The sequence below is a fragment of the Dunckerocampus dactyliophorus genome, chromosome 17 (genome assembly GCF_027744805.1).
Source record: "Dunckerocampus dactyliophorus isolate RoL2022-P2 chromosome 17, RoL_Ddac_1.1, whole genome shotgun sequence".
Classification (NCBI taxonomy): Eukaryota; Metazoa; Chordata; class Actinopteri; order Syngnathiformes; family Syngnathidae; genus Dunckerocampus; species Dunckerocampus dactyliophorus.
The window spans coordinates 8,292,641-8,311,462 of record NC_072835.1 but is presented as its reverse complement, the minus strand read 5'-3'; the positions used below and the strand labels follow the sequence as shown (position 1 = coordinate 8,311,462).

At 40.6% G+C, this 18,822-nt stretch overlaps 2 protein-coding genes across 5 annotated transcripts in view; one reads left to right on the top strand and one right to left on the bottom strand.

Annotated features, from left to right (window-relative positions):
* The window catches only part of LOC129169914 (syntaxin-binding protein 1), a 54,907-nt gene extending 52,670 nt beyond the window's left edge, over nucleotides 1-2,237 (bottom strand). The window contains exon 1 of one of the 3 annotated variants that reach the window (XM_054756880.1): nucleotides 2,081-2,237. In XM_054756880.1, coding sequence (XP_054612855.1) covers nucleotides 2,081-2,117 — 37 coding nt within the window. In that variant the 5' untranslated portion in view covers nucleotides 2,118-2,237. The remainder of the gene's footprint in view (nucleotides 1-2,080) is intronic. The other 2 variants (XM_054756881.1, XM_054756882.1) reach the window with 2 other exon arrangements.
* Nucleotides 2,238-5,740: 3,503 nt separating this feature from the next.
* niban2a (niban apoptosis regulator 2a) overlaps nucleotides 5,741-18,822 on the top strand; it is a 55,117-nt gene continuing 42,035 nt past the window's right edge. The window contains exons 1-2 of one of the 2 annotated variants that reach the window (XM_054757429.1): nucleotides 5,741-5,963; nucleotides 6,029-6,292. In XM_054757429.1, the coding sequence (XP_054613404.1) occupies nucleotides 6,238-6,292 (55 nt within the window). In that variant the 5' untranslated portion in view covers nucleotides 5,741-5,963; nucleotides 6,029-6,237. Of the gene's footprint in view, nucleotides 6,293-18,822 lie in introns of both variants that reach the window. The other variant, XM_054757428.1, reaches the window with a different exon arrangement.

Sequence of the window (18,822 nt, the reverse complement as noted above, 5' to 3'; positions counted from 1 at the left end):
ACTGTTATTGTTGTCAAGACATACAATCAAACGACTGCAGCAACACTGTTAGATACGTGTATAAAATACAGTCAAACCTCGGTTTCAAACGCCCCAGTTTTTGGTTTTCAGCAAATATGCCCTGCTTCTTGTACACCGTATCATACTGCACGTAACATGTATATTGTATCATTCTGTGGAATCGAGGGCCCAGACAAAGCATCCTACACGTTGGTGACTCACTGGTGGTACATTTTTTATTGAGTGTGACTGTTAAATAACCCCCCATGGGGCCAAAGAAAGTTGCAAGTGCCTGCAATTTGATAAGCAAAGTGAGAATATGCTAAATGTTCATTTATCCATTTCAGTCGTAATTTAGAATTATTTCACATTATTTTCTGCACGTAAAACCAGAATTATTTTTTATAATATATATTGTTTGAGTGCGCCGCACGGTGGCCTAGTGGTTAACATGTTGGTCACACAGTCAGGAGATATGGGTTCGACTCTCCGTTGGGCATCTCTGTGTGGAGTTTGCATGTTCTCCCTGTGCCTGTGTGGGTTTTCTCCGGGTACTCCGGTTTCCTCCCACGTTCCAAAAACATGCATGTTAGGTTAATTGGAGACTCTAAATTGTCCATAGGTATGAATGTGAGTGTGAATGGTTGTTTGTCTATATGTGCCCTGCCATTGGCTGGCGACCAGTCCAGGGTGTGTCCCGCCTCTCGCCCAAAGTCAGCTGGGATAGGCTCCAGCATGCCTGCGACCCTAGTGAGGATAAGCGGCAATAGAAGATGGATGGATGGATCTTTTTGAGTGCATGGAACGTGTCAATTGGATATATATGATTTCCTACGGGGAAAATTGCTTCGGTTTTCAGATGTTTCGGTTGTCGACTGACCTTTTGGAGCAAATTAATAACAAAAACCGAGGTACCGCTACATGGAAACAGAGGAATCCAAAAAAAAATGTGCACAAATGGTGGAAACGGATGTGAACAAACTGCTGTAACTTAAAAAAAATCCTTCATTATCGACCATTCTCATGACGCCTCTGGCCAAAGTCACAGTAAACGTGCAAGCTACAGTATGGCTGGTTTCAGTTATGTCAACAAGTCCAACACTCCGAGAGGCGTCAACATAAACAGGCTCCACTGTATATGACGGGATGTGTGCTTCATATGGAGGGTGTAAGACATGTGATATAGCACCAATTATGATTTAAGTGAAGTACAGTAAACGTGTCTTAAAAATGACACTACAGAATGGCAAAATGTGTATTGTGTCTATTTTATGCACCAATAAAATGATCTTTTTTTTTTTCCAAATGATACTAATCATGATTATTCGCCTTGGGAAGCACTTTAAATACACGTAATTGGACACAGAGCTGCTTAAATTGCATAATGGATTAGGAATATGTGACTTCATCAAGGTGTGGAGGGGGGAGATATGCAGTTGATGAGGATGAAGCTGCGCCTCCATATTCAGGCCTGCATCAGCACCACACACGCCAACATCGCAAGAGCAACCTCTCCACAACAAACAAACCAGTCTAAATTTGGACTGATGGTGCAATGAACATAGATGACATCGGTGCTTAAGGGTGTGGAGCTTTTCGCATTGCGGACTTTAAAGGCAATTTTATGGTCTTGCTATGAGCCGCCATTAATGTGCAATACAAGAGAGGCTAACGTATGTTTTACGCATCCATCAGAGGGGTGAGGCTCCGCTGAAAACACCAACATCTAAGGACCGAGTGGTAACCTCAAATAACACAGCAATGGAATTGATTTAAAACATATTTAATTAGCTAATCAACCCTTCTTCAGTAACAGCGCGCACTACGGAGAAGCGACGCAGTATATACAGTGTTATACCTGAACTAAATTTAGGCTAAAAGGGTATAGCAGGATTTCTACGTTTCACTGACCGTTTCAGCCAAATTTACATTTGCGCATCGGCGCCGCAGGAGCCTCTGCAGGTTATCTCCATCACTTCCACTGCCGTGCACTGTTTTACATGTATTATTATATGGCACAGACTATATTACACTCCGATCATTCAAGCTAATTATAAGTGATAAAAATGAAGATTCTTACTTTCACCGACCACCGCCTTTAATCCGATTGGTGCCATGTTGGTGCCGAGTGTATGTTGGACTGCTTTCTTCCTCTCTAGTGTTCACCTCTCATCACTGCCGAGGAGCCTCCGCAAGGAGCAGTCTGCACTCTGTACGTATCCTTCCGCCTTGTGCGCAGACGCGATTGCTGCGCTTTGACTGTCGCGTTTTATTAACCATAAACACGTCACTCTTTGATAATAATATACATATTCTCTGGTATGACAGTATGGATTATAATTTGGATTGAATGGGAAGTATGGGGTGGACGATACTGTGTATTGTGTATAGATCCGATTCCAAGCAAATATTAAGACGATAGCCGATTAGGATACTGATACTTTTTACTTGAAATTCATTCAAGCCATTCAGGATCATTGAATGAGTTCTGAGTTCAAAATAAACCACATGACAAGGATTTTAGGTAATAAAAAACTTTTTTTTAATCAACAAACAATAATTTTTATACATACGACCATATAAGACGATCTTTTGAGCAAAATAAAGTCATTTACATTCACAGCTTTGCAGCTGTTATTAATTTTTTTCTCAGAAATGCCATGTTTTCTGCAGAAAACACATGCCATTCACCCCACATTGGGAATAATTTATAATAAGTGATAATACAGCTAAAATGTACAGCATTCACTACTATTTAATAAAGCCCACAATTTTTACATGTTAATGTCCTTATGCGTCACTGATTATTTATTTCCAACAAGCTTTGAGATTTCACACTTTGAAAAAGTGCAACATATACAGTCATCCCTTCTTAATTGTGGTTAATCGGTTCCTGAACCGACCATGACAAGTGAATTTCCGCAAAGTAGTATTATTTATATAGCAAATATTTTTGGAGTTAGAGAGGAGAAAACCTGTTTACCACCTTCTCAATATGTTTTTTTTTTTAACCTTATTAGAGCCCTCTTGACATAAAATAACACTTACAGTCACCTTTACACTCCGATTACCCAATATAGTGCACATAATAAGAGAAAATAAGACATATAAGACATATTAGACTCACATGTTAGCACTGGGAGAGTTCCTTGTTTCATTTTTACTTCCTGTTTCTGTACAGTGTTTCCTGTGATGGCTGACACCTAGTGACCAGTGTAGAAGACTACATATGTCTTTGAATGAGTCTTCTGAATGCCTTACATTTATATTTTACTTCATTGAGACATTTTTATGCTTGAACATGCTTAATTTGCTTGATTTAATTTAATTTCAAGATACACTCCTGATCAAAATCTTAAGACCAGTTGAAAAATTGCTAGAATTTTCATTTTGCACATTTGGATCTTAATGAGGTTTTAAGTAGAGCTACAATATGCAAAAGCAAGAAGAGGGAGTGAGACAAAAAACATTTTGAAAAAGTCATTTATTGAAAACAACAATTAAACTGAAATAGTTTAAGACCTTCGCTCAAAAAATAACAAAAAAACTCTCCAAACCAGAACAAAAAATGTTCTCAGTAGGATTTAGTAATGAGTAGCTCCACCGTTCTTGACAATCACTTCAAAAATTGGTGTGGGCTTGCTTGATGCGAGTGTTTCCAGGAGGCTAGAGGGAACATTGCTCCAAGTGGTGAAGATGGCTTCACCAAGGGCATCAACTGTCTGAAACTGATGGACATTTGGATAAATTTCCCTTGCCATCCATCCCCAAATGTTCTCTATGGGATTTAAATGAGGGGAACATGCAGGATGGTCCAAAAGAGTGATGTTCTTCTCCCTGAAGAAGTCCTTGGTCAAGCGAGCATTGTGAACTGCAGCGTTGTCCTGTTGAAAAAGCCAGCTGTTACCACACAGACGAGGGCCCTCAGTCATGAGGGATGCCCGCTGCAACATCTGCACGTAAGCATTCGCCGTTTGACGACCCTGCACCACCTGAAGCTCCAGTGTTCCACTGAATGAAAAAGCACCCCAGACCATGATGGACCCCCCCTCCACTGTGCCGGGTAGAAAACATCTCAGGTGGGATCTCCTTGTCATGCCAGTAACGTTGGAAGCCATCTGGACCGTCAAGGTTACATTTTTTCTCATCAGAGAATAAAACTTTTTTCCACCTTTCAATGTCCCATGTTTGATGCTCCCTGGCAAAGTCTAAACCGGCAGTTTTGTGGCGTTGAAGGAGACGAGGTCTTTGAATTCCTTTTTTGTTTTTAAACCCTTTTCCCGCAGATGCCGTCTGATTGTTATTGCGCTGCAGTCGGCACCAGTAAGGGCCTTAATGTGGGTGGAAGACCGCCCTGTGTGTTGATGGACAGCCAATTGTATCCTCCGGCTCAGCGCAGGTGTGATTTTTTTCTACCACTTGACTTTTTTGTTCCATAATGCTCAGGATGTTTCAAAAAATGACTGATTTACTGCACCCAACCTCAGCAGCAATGGCACGCTGCGAGAGGCCTTGCTTATGCAGCTCGACAATCCGACCACGTTCAAAAAGAGAAAGCTTCTTAGCTTTAGCCATCAGGAGGGCATGACAGTGTAAATGCCTGACAGAAAATGAATTTTTTTTAGCAAATTTCGGCTTTTATAGCCTGTGGTCTTAAACTTTTGATCAGGTGACAAACAGTTAAAATGTTGTTTTTAATAAATGACTTTTTCAAAGTGCTTTTCGTCTCACTCCCCCTTCTTGCTCTTGCATATTTTAGCTCTACTTAATACCTCATTAAGATCCAAATGTGCAAAATGCAAATTCAAGCCATTTTTCAACTGGTCTTAAGATTTTGATCAGGAGTGTATGTAAAATTTGCTAAAATGTGCATTTTTTTTTTTACTTATAATATGCTGTAGTCAACCACAAAAGTGTGATGATTTATTAATATATATTGAAAAACTGCAATAGAGGGTTTCCTGAATATAACCTCTACACCGCGACTCAGATTCCATCTGTTCATCAGTCATAATCGATTGTCATTCATTTTTGGTGAATACCAATACATTTTATGCTTTAAAATGCGGTTCATAAGTGTGTGAGGCATATTTAAAAGAGGCGGCTAGAGTGGGGAATATCGATCTTGACAGCCCAGTATCGACCCAATACGGATACCACCCTTGGTATCGATCCGCCCACGCTGCCTGGGAAGGAGACTGCAGTGACGCCAGCCACAGCATTAGGTGCACATGCATGCTCTAATTGGATTCAGTACAAGCAATGTACAAAATTATGTCTTTAAAATGGTAGTAATGCTTATTTCGAACCAAACGAGACAACAATATATTGATTTTTGTGGCTCCAGTTTGTTCTTGTCCGCAAGAGCTGCTTCTAATATGTTCAGCTCTTATTGATTGACAGCATTGTAGTTAAATTAGGTTACAAAAATAGAAGCCAGGCTTCACAATACAGTATTCACACAGCACACCTACACAGATGTACTCACACACAATACATTACAACTACAAAGGCAGCGTTGGCGAGGAACTGAAATAATGTAACAATCAATAAATGACAACAATGGCCCTGTCGTGGATGGGTATAACATGAAAGCGACCACATGGGGGCAGCATGGATCTTCTTTCAATGGAACCACACTACAAAGAAGAAAATAAGAAAGACTGCGGAAATATTTCTCATCGAAACCGAAAATGGGCAATATTTTGCCATGCGGTGGTGTGAGAATTCCAATTAAATCCCAAAACTATAGTAAATGTATGTAAAACACATGACGTAAAGTGTCTAGATAGTCAGACACAAGGGAAATGACGCATCAAACGCCATGTAGTTCTAGTTTTGTAGGTTCAAATGCATGTCGGACAACAGTGGAGTAATATAGAAGGTTGTGAAACCGAGAAGCTTGTAGACACACCCAAGCCAGGGCCGCCTTAACACGTTGGACCAGTGATGGCTTCCACAAGGTGTGTCCCGCCTCCCTCAAGCTGAACCGTGTGTGTGTTCACCTCCTCCTCCTCTTCCCCGCCAGGGTGTTGTCACCGAGGAACACAACCCGAGCAGAGGCACGCGTCAGCGCCAGGACCCTGCGACTCTCTGGAGGAGATTAACGATTAATGCCCCCACGTCACTGCCTTTTTGGTCGAATAATTCATCGCGCTCCAACTGGGATTATTCCCGATATACACTCCTGCAACCTATCCGGTTCCTGACCGAGACGTCGGAGGTTCTGTTGCAGCCATGGGGGACGTTGTTTCATCTCACCTGGATGAAGGCAAGCGGGAGATGATTACAGGTAAGATTGGATTTACAAAACAATATGTCGTGTCAGAAGATTATCAGATAGAAGCTCATTATATGCAACATCCTTTGTCATATGCAACCCCCTCAACTCAGTCGTGCTACTGTTTTGTTACTCTGATTACTTGAAAATCCCAGTATGATGTAAACAAAATTATACAAATGCATGCAGAGGGATGTCCACATTTTTGTCTACATACAGAAAAATAAAGGATGCGGGGGCCACTTTGATACATTTGGTGCATAAAAGTGCTCAATCTAATCCAACGTACTGTATGGTCAACACACTACAGTACAGCTCCATGCGGGACTTACGTTCCACGCCTTTCAGCAAATGGCAAAATAAAAGCATTTGATACACCCATAAAAATGTGTGTTTTTAACACACAGCTTGCTCCTCCCCCTCCAAGCTCCTGCTAGCTTGATGTATGTCGCCTTTCTCGGTTTCGGATCAACATTTGCAATAACAATTAGATTAGCTTCAGCTCCAGAACTCTCCCAGTCTCTCTCCAATTGCCATTGTTCACTAGCAGCGGAAGCTAACAAGGTTAAAGATCCAAGTTTATGCCTTAATTATGCCTCATATACTAAACACATTTATAATGATGATTGCTAGAATGGATGAATCAGGGTCACAGGCTAGCGCGGCAACATCGGACATCGCGCTTACATCTCATGCGCGGCACCTCATTCTGAAGCAGCTCGCGGTAGTATGAGCTTCCTCTGCTCAGCAGGCCGCTGGGTCGTCCCGGCTAGCTGTCGGAGAAGGCGTTTCTCCAGGCCGCGTCTATATAATCCACACCGCATGCCTGTTGTAACTCCAGTAAGGATTTACCATCATATATCAACTTGTATCACCCTGCAAGTTTTGAGGCCGGATTGTTTTATTATTATTATGTTTTATTTTTGCATCTCACAGGAACAAGTGTGTATTACCGAACAAAGTGCAGAATCTCAATGCTTGACGAAAAAATATTATCAGTGAAGCATAAAGACATGAACATGTAAAAAATGTTGACTTTTTTTTTTAAACAGTGGTACACGCATGCTGTACAGTTTACCTGTGTTAGCACGTATTTCAATTATTACTTAACTTGAATGAATGAGATGTTTTCAGCGGAAAAAAAATGCCTTTTTTGTGCGGGGATCCAGTGTATATGCTAAGATATCGCAATAAAACACCGACATCTTAGCTTTGTGTTGCAGCTGACAAAGAATTCAGTGTAATATCTAATAATATAGCTTATTAATAATTTATTTGATTTTCAGAATGTGCCGAGGGTGAATACAAATAAAATAAAAAACTATCTGCGGGCCGCGCTCTGGGCACCCCTGCCATAATTTCTTCTCAGCTAGCGTCACCTTTCCCTGTGTCATTTTATGTTTGTGTATCTGACTCCTCTTTCCCTGATTCCCCAGTCTGCTGTGGGCCTCCTTCCCAGACATAATAAGTAGGTTTCCCAAAAGGGGAGCATGTTTGGAGAAATTGGTAGTGGCTGATATTTAAGAGATGGCTCTCGACGTCTGGATTGTGAATTCTGTGGTGGGATTTATCCCAAGCAGGCGTGCAGGCTGAGTGGAGCCGAGGAGCAGTGTAGAGCGCTTTTTAGCCTTTAACCCTGACACTCTTCTCTGCGGGAGGCGGGCTGACAGTAAAAAGGCTCCAAACAACAAAAGGGATTCTGCTTCAGGATTGTGGTAGAAGTTTGGTCCAAGTCTGGTTTGGACATTTCATTTCTCTTGTTTTGGCTCAGTCTGCATATTTTCAGGACAATGGTGTTTTTTTTATGAAAACAAACAAACTGGCAGGCTACAAAGCATGAAAAGTACAGTACTCTTTCTTCCTCTCTGATGTGCTTTTTTAAAATTCATATTTATCATCCAACAGCAGTTAGGCCTCTTGTCACCAGACAGAATTTAAGATTTACCCTGTCGATATTTAATTTAGTATCAGCAGGATGATAACGCTGCAGTTTCTATTCTGCTCGACTAATGAGGAACCACAAAGGGTTTACGCCACCCGTATGGAAGCCCTGCTGACCTGGTACTAGAAAGTGTAGATGGGCGTGCTTGCTTTTGCAAGTGCACAAACCTCATCTGCGAGTAGCTGGTGTAGGCGCAAGCCTCCTGCAACCCTGGACAGAGCGGCGTCAGGAACAAGTCAGTCAGACAAGGCAGTGTTTCCCACAGGACTATAATCTATTTGTGGCTATGGGTGGGGGATGATGTCATTGCATCGTTTGCATAATTGGATGCATGTGCATGTAATTTTTACGGACCCTGTGGGAGACAACAATTGTCGCTTTCTTTTGTTTTCTGTTGATGTCACAAGCAAGACAGAGCCTCCTGGGAGTGCTTTCCATGTGTCCAATAAGACAAGAAAAAGTCTCTAGATGTGTTGCTATCCGCTTTTTTGAGGAAAAACAGAATCTAGAGGTTTCTGAATACTGACAGTTGGCAAGACTGACCCCTCGTGCTGAATCTTATTCACTGGCAGACCAGGTGCGTAGGAGGTGTGTTAAGAAGCAGAAGGACGATGACATATATTGCACAGAGTTGTAACGACCAGCTACATTCACAGACAGTTCCATTATAACGTGTTTATGAGCGAGGGCAAACAGGTAGCCTCCCTTCTATGTATTTGTGGCGGTCCAAATCTATATGTGGCACGCTGCCACACATAAAGGAATAAGTGGGAAACACTACAATATAGTTACTTAAAGCACTAAATGCATCTAATCTAATTTGCAGCGCTAGCGTTTGACGTCATCCACACCCTCTGCTTCAGAAGGCCTCGTCAAAAAAAAAACACAAGCTCTCTGATTAACACGGACCCAAAAAGTTGTGGAGGGTCAGTCTTGATTTTGGGTTTGACAGGTCTTAATCTCGTTACACTGTCGTCTCATCATTCTGCATTCTTGCATGTGACTTAATCTCTCAGATGATATCACTTGACCTGTTTGTTGTGGTTGATGACAAACGCTGTTATCTTGTCTGAAAGGTGTGAGATGATGTAATTGTTTATCTCGGTTGGATCGACTCATTCTATTTGTATTGTCTCATAAAAGCATGCGTGCGATGCATTTTGCCTTTGTGGCTAGATGGGATTTTTGCTTGTTTCATTTGTATTAGTTGAGTTGTTATCCTTACAAGAGTTGATTACATTTATTTTCCTGTGTTTGCTCACTTCCCCATCAGTCAACAGGTTGATTTCTGCTGTCTGCAATTGTTGTCACTGCTTCAGATGTTATGGTGCCCTGACAGAGGTTGCCCTTACAAGCACATTCATGTAAACAAGGGGTATATTGTAATTCCATTGTTGTGTTTTTTAATAATACCAGTACAGCAATGCCTTATTATCGTGGTAAATTGTTTCCAGACCCGACCGTAATAAGTGAATTTCCGCAAAGTACGATTCCTTTTTTTACAAATGAAATATTTTCATAGTTGGAGCATAGAAAACACCTGTTTACGACCTTCTAAATATCATTCTTTAACATGATTAGAGCCCTCTAGACATGAAATAACACCCCTAACGTCACATTTACACTCCTATTATCCAATATAGTAGACATAATATGAGTAAATAAGACACTTAAGACATAAATAAGACCCATCCTTGTGTGTGTTGCTGTAAATGTCCAGTGTTAAGGGACCTGACTGAGGGACGGACATGACAGAAAATAATTGAGAACCACTGCGTTAAAGTAACTTTACTGACACTGGTCACAAGTGTGGAATACTACATATCATCACAACGTCTTAGAATGTGTCTTCTGAATGCCTTATATTTGTATTTAAATTCATTTTGGCATTTTTATGCTTGAAAATGCTTACATTGTGCAAAAAAATACTTAACATTTGCGTAAAGATGCCTACTTTTGACTAATAATAGACCGTATTCAACCACAAAACTGCATGATTTATTCATTGATATATACAGTCATGGAAAAAATGATAACACCACCCTTGTTTCTTCAGTTTCTTGTTCATTTTAATGCCTGATACAACCAAAGGTACTTTTTGTTTGGACAAATATAACAATGACAACAATAGCTTATAGGCGTTCAATTTTTTAGCGGTACAATGTTATAGCTATTCATGTAAGAACTTAAGTGATTTTGGTTATTATGAAGAAAACCATGGAAGTTGTTAGATATCAGCTCTTAAATTAAACTCTTATAAGCTATATTTGTTATCATCATTGTATTTGTCCAAACAAATGTACTTTTAGTTGTACCAGGCATTAAAATGGATCAATAAACTGAAGAAACAAAGCTGGTCTAATCACTTTTTCCATGACTGTATTTTGGAAAAATCGTGATAGAGTGAAGCCGTGAAATTGAAAGCACAAAGTGGCGAGGGATTACTGTTTGTTTATGGATATACTGTAAATACAGTAACTATATGGTTTCAATAGCTAGGTGTTGGGGTTCTGGCAGGGAATCGAATGTGCACCATCTGCACGAAAGGCAGCAGCATGTACTATTACACTACCAGTCATATGTCTTGATCCCTATTACAACCACATTCACTCTACTTTTTGCTGAACTTTGTAAAGTAAACATTACTGTGCGGTCACTTTGAAAAATATACTTGGTATTTTGTGTGTGTGCGTAGACAGCATGTGCGTTCCTGTTTGTAGGGAGTATGTGATTTCTTCCTCCTCCTCACTGAAGCACATTCTCACAGAATGATCTCCTCCCATGATCCCATATAACACACACAGCACATACATAAATGTTAGCTGCAGTGCAGTTATACAGAATTCTGAGAACTGCAGTTTTGGAGAGCCCCGAATCACATCAGAACTGGAAAATGAATTGAAAAGTTACTTATAAACAAGAAAAAGCCATTGTTTAATGCTTATTGATTTAATAATACAAAACTTGGGTTTAGTATAGTGTAGGTATGGTACTAGTGTGTTAGATTGAATGAATCAGTTTAATTTATAGGAACAGCAGGTTCAAAAGTTCAGTCTTTGGTCATTTACAGCGTCTTGTAGTTTCACTGGCAGATGCCCAAGTCTTTTATTAGTAAAGGGCTGGCAGCTTTCATCTAACGTGGGTGAGAAACATAATTACAGACAAAGCAAAACATGTAGATTGTTGTGGAACATTAGAATAATGACCTCAAAATCATTGTTGAGAAAACTTTGGCATGTAATAAATTGAACGCTGTCTCAGCAGTGTCGGATCTACTGTAGTGATCTGCAGTATTACAGTGCATTTTATATGTGCCATTCCCAATAGGTGGCCCGTGCTGATCTAGAGCTAGCTATTTATTGTTGTAATAAACTCACAACATGAGCTTCAGTTTGTGAGACACTGCTACAGCGTGCTGTTTACAGCCGCCATCTGATCAGGCTTGAGCGTGTGCGCCGTTTATCAGCGAGCAGGTTCTCACCAGAATGGATGGTTTAACTCATGAATTATATATTTTTATAAATCAATTAAATTTTATGTATGTAGCACTAATTCACAAATCTCAAGGCACTTTACATACTGAGAAGGTGTAGAACCCTGCTCCTCATACACTAAGGAGAATCAACTGAACACCACATTTGCAAGCGCTTGGCGACAGAGGCAAGGACAAACCTCAACCAGAACCCAGGCTCTGCAGGGTGACCGTCTGTCTCGACCGGTTGGGTTGAGATAGAGTAGAGGGATAGATGGTAGATAGAGAGGGAAAAAAACAAGATTGAAGGGTTGAGCGACTGTCATAAGCTTAGATGCAAAAACATGACATTTGTAAAGAAGCACATGTTGGACCTGGAGAATTGAAAACAACTGACCCTCCAAACTACCCCCCCTCTATTAATACTACGACTGTATTTTCTGGAGTATAAGTGGCACTTGTTTTCATAGTTTGGCTGGTCCTGCCTCTTATACATCAAAATATATTCAGTTAACGTGCTGCTTTTAAATTAAAGTGGGATGTGGTTGTTTTTTGGTGACACTGGTGGGCGCAATAATTCATTGAGTTGCTCTTGTGACGCAGTTAGGGACACACATTGAATGATAGAGCATATTGGATGCTTTTTGTTATGTAATACTTTCTAATACGCTTTTGCCGTGGGGACTATGTGTCTTTAAGTAATGTGCAACTATAATGATACAATTTGATATCTGTGTAGATTGAGAAATTGGGTATTTTAGACAGCAGTGTTGTCTAATTGTGTCTAGCTTGGAGATTGTAGCTGCTGTGTCAGACACTGAATAAATAAAAATACACACTAGGCCTGTCACGATAACAAATTTTGCAGGTCGATAATTGTGCTACAAATTTTTGGAGACCATTTTTAAAATGAATTTTAGTCATGATAGGTGTAATTCACATTTGAAACACTAGATGGTACTGAAGTGTAGTGTACGGTGTACCTGTGTGAGACATTAGCTTGACACAGAAGTTGCCTGTATGTATGTTTTTGCAAGGTAGCCAGCAACACTGTTTGTGAGCGTGCACCACTTTGCACCGTTTTGTTTATATTTCCAGTCCAAACGCCTCAGTAAGCGTTGACTGTCGGGACGAAGGCTCCGCTACCTGAGGCACCTACATCTGTATTTTTTTTCCCCCAGTTGAGAAAACTGTCAATGTCGGTCATTGGTGCTCATGCGCTCACCGTGTTCATTCTGTTTAAAACCAAAATGTTCCCAAACAGTGGCAGTTGGCCAGAACCCTTCTTCATGATAGCGTATGCTGCCTCACGAAGCTGAACTGTTAAATCCTCTGTACTCCACTCACTAGTAGCCCCGCCTCCACAAAGAGGCTGAATGACACGAGGGCCCACTCTCTCCGTTCATTCTACTATAGAACCAATGCACACAGACAGATGCTGAGCAACAGCAGGAATAACAACACATTTGACACTTACTAGTCAAACGTTATAGCCCACGGCTTAACATGCTTGGAAATATAAGGCCCTCTATGAAAACTGATTGGGTAACCCTGTTACATATTTTTGTGGTCTGTAGTATTGGTGGACCAGCCTGGACACCTCTGTAGTGTTAGCAGTAGCGTCATTGTTCAGGGTTGTGGGAAGATCAATGTTACAATTTCAAAACATGATGAGAACTTTTCCACATTTAACTCATTGAATAGCAAGGACGTAGTGATATGTTTTTGTAGACCCGAACACCCGATGTTGTTGGGATCGGAGGAGGTGAGGAGGTGAGGAGGTGATGACGCAACTCCTCACCAATGGATTAGGCCTAGGAGCAATTTTAATGCCATAAAAACTGCCACTAGTTGGCAGAAGTGCATCATGAGAGGAAGGAGAAACACACATGACAGGAAGAGGAAGACCTTGCATAAAGGCCGCTGTTATATTGCCTACCACACGAAAAAAAGACACATTGTAGGGAAGTTATAAAGCATGCACGCGCTTGCACACACAGTTCAGTTCCAACTCACATAGTTCAGTTCCAAATGTGAAAATTGTAAATAGTTCATGGTGTTATGTTTGTAAATAAATTATTTTGTCACAAAAGCAAAAAATATTTGTGTCAAAGTGAAAGGTCTGCTTGAAATGTATCCACAAAAAGCTTGTTTTCTCCCTTTTTTAGTCAGCAACTGGTATTTTCCTGAAACTTACCTATGTTTTAATGTTCATTACTTAAGAACGGAAAAAGGTATAAACAAACTTTTTGCTCTGATGAAAGATGGAGTGTAATCATTCTTTTGGTAGGTTCAATGTTTACATAGCCATAGAACACAATATTCCATGTGCGTTGAAAGATCAGTCAAAATCATCAAAAATGTCCCGTACTTAAGGGGCTGTCTTTTGAAAAAGGGCTGGGATTGAATGAGTTAAAAGCAGGAAGTGAAAGAAGCACTGTGTTGTCTGTCGACTTGAATGTTAAAGGAGACAGAAGAGGACGAGCCCTGAAGTCAGAACGTTACAGACTTCAGCCATTGTGCTGTCGACCGAGGTCTGGAGCTTCAAAATTAACGATTAACAATCGTAAATGAACGAATGAAATGAATCCACTTTGCTGTGACGTCTTCTGTGACTGGGTGGTGATCTACTGATGTGTGACAATGTGTGCATCCTGCAAGACTATACTATACCTCTGTTTACGTTTTGCCTTGGACATAACAGCAGGTCTGTGTTGTTTTCAAGAAAAGGCAAAGGCTGCTCTTCGCCCAAGGATCGTCTCAAGTCATGGCAGAGAAACTGATGGGCAAGACGTCACCGTCGGGCCAAAAATCTGAACAACTTGCTGGAAGACACATTTTCTGACATAGGCATTAGGGGTGCCAAGATCTTGTGTCACAAGTTTGCCGGCCTCAATACATTGGCATGTGCATGCGTGTCTGTTTTCCTCGTCTCTCGCCTCTGAACAGGCAGGAGGAGAGTTCACTCTGTGCATTGCTTTCAACACCTTGGTGCATTTTTTCCATTTTTTCCACTTTCGTCAGTCATACAGTCTCTTTGTCTCAGAGGGTGGAGGCAGGGCCCGTAGCATACACACAGAATGCAGAAGAGTGTAACGTAATAGAAATTAAATTAGTAGATTGCAATATATTGTCAGATATGTTTTATATTTTTTCAATATATTTCTTAAAAGTATGTTAACATCTCTACAAGCAATTTTGCATATGTCCCCTTTAAGTAGGCTGTGTTGGTTTCCATTTTGCCAGAGTTGCCGTTAGACACTATTGGTTTATAGTGAGAACATTGTGACCCTTAAAAAAGATACTGACAGCTGATACTCCCATCTGTGTAGTGTCCTCCCTAGTGACCGCTGTTGTCTCAGTTCTGCTTAAACACATTCTTGGATTCAAAGTTGAGTTCAAAACTCTGGGTGGAATTTGTTTGTATTTGCCCTGTGATTGGCTGGTGAGGAATTCAGGGTGTACCCCGCCTCTCATCCATAGTCAGCCGGGATAGCTTGATTGATATCCCCATGATTGAGGACAAGTGGTACGGAAAATGGATGGATTAAATGTGGAAATCAACACCAAGTGTAACCACAATGGATGGTTCAAAACACAGTAGGTCACATTTTGACCTCTAGAAGTTAACCAATCACAACAAAAAATAATCTTGCATAAGAGCTATTTTTGTATATTTGCCAAATTGTCACTAGCCTCCTTCTAGGACAGAGTACATTGTGTTTTTATTTAGTTTGCTGTCCTTTCTCCTCCACATTTTTGTTAGTCAGTCCTGCCTTGTCAGCGCTTTTCTTCCTGCCCTCCAACTTCAGGCTGCCTCCCTATTTCCTGTTGTCCCTTCCATAAACGGATTCTAGTCAACGCCGTCTGCTGCTGACTGAGCCATCACATCGATTGACGCTTTTTCCACCAATGGAAACGTGGGAAAGACACACTTCCCTTCCAGCAGTTCCTTGGATGGACTGCTGAGGGAAGATGCCTGCAGGCAGCACTAGAACTGGGTCAAGCACTGGCGAGACGTTTTGTGAGAATGGAAACTTTGATTCATCAATTCGTAAAAAAGGACGTTCTGCTTTGTCTCCACATGACTGCTGCAAAAACAATTGTTAGTAGTATTAGCGATGGCTTCTGTTTTGCTAGCTTATATCTTTCCATGGACAAATTAAATTCAGAAGTTATTCATCTATTCATCTCCCGGCTTGCAGTTCATATATGAATTCATGACTGGAAACAGGTGAAAGTCAGAGCGTGCAAGGCAGGGAGAGTAAGGGTTGTGATGTACAAGTAGAATTTCATAGCCATGGGGTCTTGCTTCCATCTGGGAAACATGCGAGTGGCGATGTTTTGCAGGAGTCTAATTTTTTTGGTCAGCATGCAGCAGTGGAGCAAAATATGTCCCGGTAATCGTGGTACCTTTTCCCAGGAAATCTATCGTCATTAAACCATGTTGGTCCCAAACATGACCTTGCATGACTAGGTTTGGGCACATGCCCCCTAATGAGGTAATGAGTGATAATGCTTCCAGTTCTTTGACTGTGTTTTACTTTCTGGATCATAGAAGTGATATCGTTTTGTTCAGCATAATCCGTCTGTTGAAGAAGTCTTCCTGTTTATCTTGACATATGGCTAAAAGAGTGTGGGTGTCTCAACTTGTTTCCTCTGGAAATGTGTGAGCAACAGGGGAATCCATCATTCACACATTCACATTCACACATCAACTTCTGCACATGATCATACATGATTTTCCACAGACCCCTCACTGATCTTTTTTGGCTATATCAGACCTGGGAAAACTAAGGCCTGTTTCCAAATTATTTAAACCCTTGAACATTGTATCTGTAGCTGGAAATAGAATTTGCAGTGCTATTTTTAAATTACCGGAAGTCTTGAACTATCAAAATAATTCCAAAGGTTTCTGATGTTAACTGTGGCCCAAACGCTCCAAACACTGAGATGATGCAAAACCAAAAACACAGAAACACCATAAAACACATGCAACCATAAAATACTACAAATAAAAAATTCTGCAATCACATACAGTAGATGCTGCAGGATCAAAAACAAATACAAAAGATAAATGCTGCAAATGCCAAAACCACATACAAACCCCCCAAAACTCATGCATGAAAACAAATGCTGCAAGTTCACAGAACAAAATGGAAGTAAGCCAGGCTACAAGAAGGTGCTAGAACTTGGGGATATCCGATACGAAAGGCTTAACACGTCATATTTTACAGTATTATAAATCAACTGCTTTTTACTTTTGGCATCTTGTTCATACCTTTTAAGACTGATATTCTTCACGTCTGGTGCTTTTGGTAGCCTGACTAACTTCTGTTGTGTTCCGTGAACTTGCAGCATTTATCTTCATGCATGTGTTTTTGACATGTGCAGCATTTTCTTTTGCATTTGTTTTATGGTGTTTATGTGCTTTTAGTATGGATCATTATTGTGGTTAGAGCATTTGGAAACTGCTGCACGTTTGCCCCTGTGAGCCACCGTAGAAGGGAGGGACTGTGTTTTCCCATATTATGGTACTCATAGGGACTGCATCACAGCAGCTCTATGAGACATTTGGGTGTTTTTTACCATTTGTCATTGTGTTTTGCTGATTTTGTCACATTTTTGCTTGTTGTTTTTGTTGTCAGATTTTTGGGTTATACATCGCAGGTTAAATAGCCTGAGATAATTGAAATCCGCAGAATAGCCAATTTTGTTTACAATTATTATATATGTTTTAAGGCTGTTAAAGCCCTCACACTTTATATTGTTTTCCCGGACAAGCATTAACATTTTCTCATATTTCTCTCTTGTTTAAACACTCTCAAAGTTAAAATTTCATTTGAATTTTAATGATCAGTCTACTAGGTTGGACACAAGAAATGATTAAGTGACTGACGTGTATTCACTCTGACCTTGCCTCGTCCTGGCGCTGTTTGTATCCTTGTTAAAACATATTGCTCCTGCCTTCGTCTTCCTCCTCGTCCTACTCTTTGAACCGAAGATTCCTTTGGCCGGGGAGCTTCTTCTTCTTCTATTGTTTATTGGCGATTAGCAAGCAGCTCACACAGTTAGCGAGTTTGCTAGCAACGATTGGCCACAACAGGAAACGGCACAAAGGAGATTGATTGGCAATGGTCTACAGCCAATCAGGACGCAGAACACAATGGGCGGGTTCTCCCTTAGCTAATAAGGGCTGTTGTGGCTCTATTTTTAGCCTATTGGCTATTGGGTTCCTAATATGCTCGGCACATACACATGAGACGAGGCGGAGCTGCACTGTCTTCAACTGATTATACAACGCCCTCTACTGGTAGCAGCAGTAAATACAATAACAGACACATAAAACAGTGCGCCGATAGATCGCTCTAATACACCACAAGGACGCAGAACACAATGCGCATTCATACGCTGTTAAAAAATATATGCAAAATTGCACTTAAAAAAATCCACAAATTTGCGAAAGGTGAACCGTGATGTAGCGAGGGAACACTGTACTAGGAGCAAACAATGCTACAAACATCTTGAACAGCAATTGACAGGTAAACAGAAAGAAGACTGAGATGAAATTTTACATACATTTTTTACATATTTTATAATAACTGTTAGACATACACAACAAGTTAAAAAAAACACATGTGCCTTTTGCAGAAGTCTCTTTGGTCCTCGCCAGTGACGTGTATAAATGAGCATATAAACAACTGGATTGTAAGGGGACCAGTACTTTATATAATAAATATTTAGTTACCCGTGTAATAATTTCTACACATCTATCATATGTAACACACATGAAGGTATGTAAGAAGCAGTATTGATTTACCAGATTTTAGTTTTTGATGTCACAAAATTGAAGAGCAAAGAACAAGGAGGTTGGAAATGACAGACCCCCAATGTAACGCAGTGGTCGTCACTGCCGTTGGCCTTTTTGCATATTATCCAATCATTTCCTTTTGTATTGTTGCAAAATCAGATGTCGTTCCTATCTATAGGTACAGGTGTGTATAGGTTAGCTGACTTTATACTGCTATACAAGTTGTAGACCGATTGAAAAGAAAGTATATCCAAACTTCATTTCTAAAGTATTGTTCCTTGAGATGAAAAGGGTTTCCCAAATATTTGTACTATTTC